A 7,887-nucleotide genomic window follows, 5' to 3' on the forward strand; every position below is an offset into this window, starting at 1 on the left:
TAAAACACAGCATACACTGAGAGAGACGCTCTCTCCAATACTTGAACATGGAGAGCTTCTCTCTTGCAGTACACAATAAACACTGAGCGCTGCTCTCCCACTATAAATTGCTCTCACTCGGCAGACATGCACACTGAGAATTTTTTTTAGTTTTTTAGCACTGAAATAACCCCGGTATTTGTAGATTTCCTCTGTAAAATGGTTGTTCCCAGTTTTTAATAAAAAATCTACAGTGTAAATTCGCATTTTTGTATTTCCCTCATCCAGAATATTCTTTGTATATACAATACGGGTAAAGAAGAACAAATTCCCTTGCACAACTGCTTTGTTTTCCTTGTACACAGAAAGTGTCCTATACTATGCTATTGTATGGAATAATGGGGAATGTGTGGTCTCATTCTGTATCTCCATTGAACAGATTTTCCTCACTTCCTGTTCTGTCCGGCAGCTGTTACCTGGGCAGAACATGAAGATAAATCTCCCCAATAGGTAGCAATCACAGAAGAAGGAAGAAATTCCCAAAGAGGGAGACAGACAGCGGCTCCGCTCCTTCTGATCTTTATCCATAACTGAGAGGAATATTAGGGCTGCAGTTGAGATTTAAGAAGGTAAATGGGTAAAATATGGGAAGAATGGTTCTGTTCACAGACGGGGGGTTGTTACTGAGTGGCATTGAGCTCTTCCAATATTAGAAGTATAAGAAAGATGTCAGACTGTATTCATTAATATGTGACGGCATATTACGCAGCGCTGTACAAAGTCCATAGTCATGTGACTAACTGTCCCTCATAGGAGCTTACAATCTAATGTCCCACCATAGTCATATGTCATTACCAAAGTCTAAGGCAGGCATGGGCAAACTACGGCCCGCGGGCCATGTACGGCCCAATGGGGATGTTTTTCCAGCCCTTTGGGTGTTCCGTGGCTCTGGCCGGTGCCACTCCGAGCAAGGTCAGGAACACGTCCCTGATCTGAGCCTGCGATGGGAGAGTGGGCAGGGTTATGCCATTATGACGTCGTGTTCAGCGGCGTCATGATGGCATAACCCCGCCCACTCTATCATCGACTCGGCCCCTATGGCAAATTTTATTTCAGATTGTGGCCCCTGACTAAAAAAGTTTGCCCTCCTCTGGTCTAATGTCAATTCGGGAGAAAGCCATTTAACCTAACTCCACATTTTTGGAATGTGGGAGGAAACCGGAGTACCGAGGGAAAGTAGCACATAAACTGGGGGAAAACCGGCAAACTCCATGCAGATAGAGTCCTGGCAGAGATTCGAACCTGGGACCCAGCGCTTCAAATGTCTGAGCCACAGTGCTGCCTAGTAAATTCTGCAAGGTTGTCAATAAAGGAAATATTAAACCCAGAAAACATAAAAATCTCTGTATTATGGAAAGATTCAGACCCTGAATATTGGCGACTGCAGGTAAATCTCACACACTATGATGTACAATAAGAGATCAGAGCAGAATTATTAACCATTAGGAGCAGTCGTGTGTTACAGAAACTTGATGTGTTTAAAAAAGTTTGACAGGTTCTCTTAGAATAGACAACAAACATTTTGGAATGCGACTTCAGATAGAAGTTCCTCTGACTTGGCTTACCCAGCCGTAAGCAATTTGTGGGTGCAGGACAGAAGTTTGGTATGGGGCTCACATGCCAATAATCATTGTTGGTCCACTAAGGAAATATGGAGGGCTCTTACCAATTGGCCAATGCTCAGGTCCTGAAGAAGCTCAGCACAGAAGAGCTGATGGTTTTCACCTACAAAGTCCATTCAGATCCATAGTCCAATGTTCTAAAGCCGAGTTTTGTATCATGTGGTATTGTTAGCTCCGTATTCTAAGCCACCCATTGTCCTCCACATAGAATGCAGCATACAAGGGCTCTGTAAATGTGGCAGTGAAGGTGTAGATGTGTCTGATGGGGTCACCCAGTTCATAAAAGGACACCTGGCCGGCTTCATAATCCAGATAGACCCCCAACCTATTGCAGGACAGATCGGGAAGTGTACTGATATCCTTATTATCGTGTCTGATGGAATATTCATTGAACCACCTGCAGAAGCTCCAGGATTTGGAATTATTCCCAACCCAAGATTCCGAGCTTTTGGGGTCTGTACTGGGATAGGTCACTCCCATCATCCAATATTCTGATTGGCTGGTCTCCACTTCCCAATAATGCCGCCCAGCTGAAAATCTTTGTGTGCTCAATACTTGATACTGCTGAAATCTCTTCGCCGTCTCTTTACGCCGTTGGCCTAGGACTGACCAAGAAGCCAATTTGAGATCGCTGGACACCAATACATTATTGGCAGCCGTATTCAGATCCAGCAGAAGACCTTTAGCTTCAGGGATATAAAATTCTTTCCTGATCTCGGTCACAATATTATTTAAGCCATTGTGTAAAGTCAGAGCGATCAGAAACTCATTCAGTTCCTCCTTTTGATCGATCGTTTTATCTGCCTTCTTTAGGCCATCTTTCTTATGATCCTCAGATTCACCATAAAGGTCACCACATTGTAGGAGGGCCAGCGGGTCGCTCTCATTGCACAGCTCCTCCAGGTGAATCATTTTCCTGGCCAGTTGGGTTTTCTTTATTTGCAGTTGCTGCATCTGAACATTTCCCGCCTCGATGATCTCCGATTCCTGCCTGCAGATCTCATGTAAAACGTTCTTCTCCAGATCCTCCAGCTGTCTCCTGATGTCTTGGAATAAATTGCTGACTTTTTCTTTCATATCGGATATGTTTTTGGGAATCTCCATCATATTTCTAATAACTCTCTGGAGTAGTTTCTCTGTATCATCGCTTTCTAAGGTCAAGGTCACCAGGAGGTCTTTGAGTTTTTTCCTTTTGTCCACGCTGGCTTTGTCCATGGTTTCCAGCTGATGGAATCTGTGCTCCTCGGCCAGGCAGTAGACGCAGATACAGACGTTGTCATTATGGCAATAATATTCCAGGATCTTCCTGTGAATGGGGCACTTCCTGTCCTCCATGGAGGTGGTGGGTGAGGTGAGGACATGTTCTGCCGATTTGTGGTGAACCTTCATGTGGTCATCACATAGAGAAGCTTGGCAGTGCAGACAGGACTTGACAGCCGGCACAGAGGAGTGAATACAATAGGAACAGAAGATCCCCGTCTCCTCCTGGGCTCCCTTATGGGGGGTTTTATCCTCAATCACCACTGACCAATCCAGCTGTCCAGATATCATTTCCTCCTCATCCAATTTACAGACCTGGCAGGAGCTGTGCCCACATCTCACAGAGTCTGCACAGCTATTCATACATCTAGGGCAGTAGGATTAACCCTGTGAATCTGAAGATGCCATCGGTGAAAGAAGAACTTCTTCAGAGAAGCTGCCAAACGCCAGTGACAACATTCACGAGCTGGGGAGGAGAAATGAATTTCTCTAGTTCTGTTTTCACAGATTTTATTGGTTTAGCGGAGTTGTTGCCAATATACCTAAAAGGGAGAAACGAAACTTCAACCAAAGGTTATTTGTTCAGAGCCCGGGGACAACATTGCACAAACTTTACTGAAAAATGTGCTCGGGGATAAATAAATATCAGTGAAATGATAAATGGCTGCTTTTATTTCCCTGTGCAGACAGGTGTGTGTGGACATACCTTGTATAGACAGCTGGGCGGGGCTAGGTTCTGTATGCCCAGGTACTTCGGCTTTAGGGGCCCATGTGAGTGGGTGGGGCTCCAGTATTTAGGGCGGGGTTATGTGATACCTTACATTGTAATAAAAGCTTTGGCAGGCTGTCCAGAAATGATAAATCGCTGCTTTTATTCCCCTGACAGCTGATGTGAACCCTGCACACCCACCTATTGTACTGCAGCATGCTGATGGGTGGCACAGAGCAAAGTGCTGGATCTGGCGCTGTAAGTGCCAACCAAGGGCAGACATACCTGCCTTAGCCAACCCGGGCCCCAGGTCAGGGGTCCTCTGTTAGCAATATCCACTACTGGTGCCAAGAGATTTTCCGATTTAGTATTCTAGGGCTGAAAAGTCCCGCCAGAAAATCCGGCTCTGTAAGTATCTGCCTGATCTGTCATGTGACAAGACTATGGAGTAATAAATGCCGGCGGATACTTGTAGAGCCTGCGTCGTGCTTTGCTTCTGCTTGTGTGCAATGACGTCATTGGCAGCAATATATGTAGATTTATATGTCACCCATCATATATTACCTGGAGCATTCATCTCACCTTTAGCACACCTGAGATGTTCAGCATACACAGGTAAGAGTCACCTGCACTCCAAGTGTTACCCCCCAACCCCCATAGCCTTCTAGGATTGTGATAACGAGGGCCAACATTTCTGTTACCTCAATCAGGGGGCGCTATATCAACTTCAGAATTTGACATGGGGACCCCCAGGCTCACCATGAAAAAAGGGCATCTACATTGGGCCCTTGAATTCTAATCTGTGGGGACCCAAACTTCTAGTACGAACGGTGTTATAAAAATGCTGCCCAATCACCGTCCCTCAAAAATCTTTGCCAAGGTGGGGCCATGAAAGTGTCAGGGTGCACAGGGATATTGGGGTTCAGGAATTGGCCAGCATTGCGTGATATATTATCAAAGGTCCGCACAGATCAGAATGCACCTGGGGGTCCACAATGTGTTTGCCAGGTTTTTGCATAAGCGGCCCTAAAATAGAACTCCAGACTGAAAGGGGAATAAAATATTTAGACAAATTTCTTTATTTGTGACTCCATATCACAGAATAGGAAGGAGGAAATATATTTGGGATGCAGATATCTATAAGGCTACCTGTACAGATGAAAGGAACCTTGACTAGCAGCACCACCATAGAGAGGCAGCACTCTACTCCCCTGTGCTAGGGATGGGCGGGGCCGTTTGTCAGGTGGGCGGATCCTGTGTTAACAGATGGGCGGGGATATACTCTGAATGGACATATGCGAGCGGTCAGTGGACATGTCTTGATATGTGGGCGGGACCGTGCGCTGCGTTGACATGTGACCGCACAGAGCTTGTAGGCGGGGCCAAGCCCGGTGTGACAAGGTGGGCGGGAATAGACTGTGTGACCAGCGCCTATGTGTGGGCGGAGCTTCAGTAATTATGGCGGGCTGAGGGCGGGGTTACGCGATACCTGACATTGTAATGAGTCTTGTCGGGCTGTCCTGGTCGCCATGGTGACGGTTGTGGCATCGCCTGCCCTGGCAACGTTCCCATTGCTGATACTGCGCCCCCTGCTGGGTGAGCGAATCTTCTCTTTTCCTCTTTTCTAAGCTGTTGAGAGATGAGGTACGGAAGTCACAGCAGGAAGTGCAGGTACAGGAAGAGCCGATAGAAAGTCCCGGTGTCACGTAGAGTCAGTGTCAGGTACGTTGTCACTTTGTCCAATTATTCTGCCCGGTGTCTGCCGTGATACCCTACTGACCCAGAGCCCCAAATCTCCAGCTTCCCCCACCCAGCCACATCTAATCACCCCATGGGACACAAACCGCTATTAGCAGCGCTCCTCATAGTGTCCCTGGGGTGTAAGGTAGCATTGCCCCCCCAATAACTCTGTGCACCAATCAGCAGCCAGGAGGAGGAGCTACAGACTTCTATAAATTCATCCATCCCATCGCTCATAGCAACAGGCTTGCAGCAGTTCAAATGAAGCGGGGTTCAGGAAAAACCAAAGTTCATGCTCCTGTCTGGGTGTTTTCTTGTACAAGGATGGCGGTTACACACAAAAAACAATAAAACAAATCTTGTGTGCCCCTCCCTACCTGTTTGGTGGATCCCTTTCTGGCTTATCTTGGAACAAACCAATAGGTGATCTCCTGCTGTGTTTTCCTCCTGAGCTCCCTGCATTCCCTATAAATACAGCTCCTCTGCTCCCTAATTCCCGGGGAAGACCCGGACATGGCCCGCGAGGCCAAGGAACCCTCCCAATGCTTCCTTGGCGGCTCCAGGAACCGGCTTCCCACAAAAGCCAACTAACTGACTGACTGGTTGGCTGTAGTAAGATTCAGTAAACCGGTTGCTGATTCCTTGAGGTCTGGTGAAACTTCATAATGGATGGGTGTTGAGGCTAGAATTGAGAGTTGAGGTCAGAGTGAAAGTCTGGGTTGAGGTCAGAATTAATAGGTCAGGGATGAGGTTTAAGGTCAGGTCTGAAATCTGGGTTGAGATCAGGATTGAGGTCTGGGTTGAGGTCCAGTTTGGGGTCGGGGTTGAGGTCAGGGCTCTGTCTAGGACACCCGAGTTCCTCTACACCACAAAGTGTGAAGCTCCATTGAAGTCTATATGGAGAGCTTTGGGTGTCCCATGGCTGGGAAGGTTCTAGGTAAGTAGCACCCAGGTGTTTTGTGTATTAAATGGCTCCAGGAATTGGGTACTATTAGTGTCAAACCGGACCTCAATCCTGATCTCAACCCAGATTTCAGACCTGACCTTAAACCTTATCCCTGACCTATTAATTCTGACCTCAACCCAGACTTCCACTCTGACCTCAACTCTCAATTCTAGCCTCAACTCTTTCCTCAACACCCATCCATTATGGCCGTGGTTTTGCAATGATGAGACAGGCCTTCTCTGAAGTTTCACCAGACCTCAAGGAATCGGCAACCAGTTTACTGAATCTTACTACAGCCAACCATTACTGAAAAGATAAATCTGCATGAGAATAAATCATAGCACTGTAGTAGGGGAAGCTCCGCACACATACATGTATGTCCCCCCTATAGATCTTGTCACATATAACCTGTGTTCTGGGTTTGTTGGATATGCAAAGGAGGATTTCTGGTGTCACGTGTTGGAGGTTCAGTCATCTCCTCCTTTTCTTTTGCAGAATGGAAGAACCTGTTCAGGAAAGTGGGGATTGCCTCCAGGAAGCGCCACCAAATTTTTCTTTTGGGGTGATTGCAGATGTCCAATACAGCGATAAACCCAACGGGCTGAGCTCCTGGAAGATCATGAGATACTTCCAGCAGAGTCTGCTCCACCTACAACAGGCCATCCAGGAATGGAATGGGGAAGAGCCTCCTCCTAGATTCGTATTGCAGCTGGGGGACATCATCGATAGCTGTAACCGCAATGTGGGCAAGTCGCAGGAGGCCCTGGAAACGGTCCTGAGGGACATCGACCAATCCAATGTTCCTTTCCATCATGTCTGGGGGAACCATGAACTCTACAACTTCAAACGGGATTTCCTGAGACAGACCAAGCTGAACACATCATCGATGGAGGATGGACGGCGAGATGGTCCCAAAGAAAGCAATGATGAAAGTGGCCCCCTCCTGGACTACTATGCCTATCACTTTAGTCCTCATGGCAAATTCCGTGTCGTTATGGTGGACACCTATGATCTGGGTGTTTTGGGCAGGAAGGTGGACAGCAAGGAACTCCAGGAATCCTTAGACTTCCTGGAAAGAGCCGAAGAAGAAAATCCAAACGGTATGTAGAAGAGGTCAGAAGTTTATTACTATGGAGGTCCGAACCTCAAAGACCATCATTGTGTGCAAGCTTTATGTCCTCCTGTTCAGAGCTTACACGGCGTCAAGGACCCCATGTGGGGGGAGGGAAAGATCATTTTTCTTTTACTCCCTTTACATCTCCTCAGATTGCTTGGTGTAAATATATTCACTACATATGGATCCTGCATAGGGATGTGCCCTGTGGTTTATAGGGTGCGGTCAATCTTACTAAATTGGGAATTAACTCTCATGATATGTTTTTCTCAAGGAAGTTCAGGCATATGAATAAATTGTTACATTTTTTATCATGTAGGCTCCAGTAACCATCTTGTAACATTTAATGGGGGACTCGGCCCCAAGCAACTCTCATGGCTGGATGAAGTCCTCACATACAGCGACCAACACCACGAGAGGGTCATCATTGTCGGTGGGTCCTTTGTAACAGTGAAGA

At 46.9% G+C, this 7,887-nt stretch overlaps 2 protein-coding genes across 3 annotated transcripts in view; one reads left to right on the forward strand and one right to left on the reverse strand.

Moving 5' to 3' along the window:
- Positions 1-1,829: 1,829 nt before the first annotated feature.
- Positions 1,830-3,284, reverse strand: LOC140325350 (E3 ubiquitin/ISG15 ligase TRIM25-like). The gene has a single exon (XM_072403176.1). The coding sequence runs from the start codon at positions 3,282-3,284 to the stop codon at positions 1,830-1,832; it is 1,455 nt and encodes a 484-aa protein (XP_072259277.1).
- Positions 3,285-4,880: 1,596 nt separating this feature from the next.
- LOC140325456 (manganese-dependent ADP-ribose/CDP-alcohol diphosphatase-like) overlaps positions 4,881-7,887 on the forward strand; it is a 5,550-nt gene continuing 2,543 nt past the window's right edge. Inside the window, exons 1-3 of one of the 2 annotated variants that reach the window (XM_072403292.1) lie at positions 4,881-5,226; positions 6,812-7,416; positions 7,750-7,863. In XM_072403292.1, the coding sequence (XP_072259393.1) occupies positions 6,813-7,416; positions 7,750-7,863 (718 nt within the window). In that variant the 5' untranslated portion in view covers positions 4,881-5,226; position 6,812. Of the gene's footprint in view, positions 5,353-6,811; positions 7,417-7,749; positions 7,864-7,887 lie in introns of both variants that reach the window. The other variant, XM_072403291.1, reaches the window with a different exon arrangement.

Source organism: Pyxicephalus adspersus, chromosome 3 (assembly GCF_032062135.1).
Source record: "Pyxicephalus adspersus chromosome 3, UCB_Pads_2.0, whole genome shotgun sequence".
Classification (NCBI taxonomy): Eukaryota; Metazoa; Chordata; class Amphibia; order Anura; family Pyxicephalidae; genus Pyxicephalus; species Pyxicephalus adspersus.

Bases quoted from the DNA above. Each gene is read 5' to 3' on its own strand.
- LOC140325350 (XM_072403176.1), bottom strand. From the start codon at position 3,284: ATGAATAGCTGTGCAGACTCTGTGAGATGTGGGCACAGCTCCTGCCAG.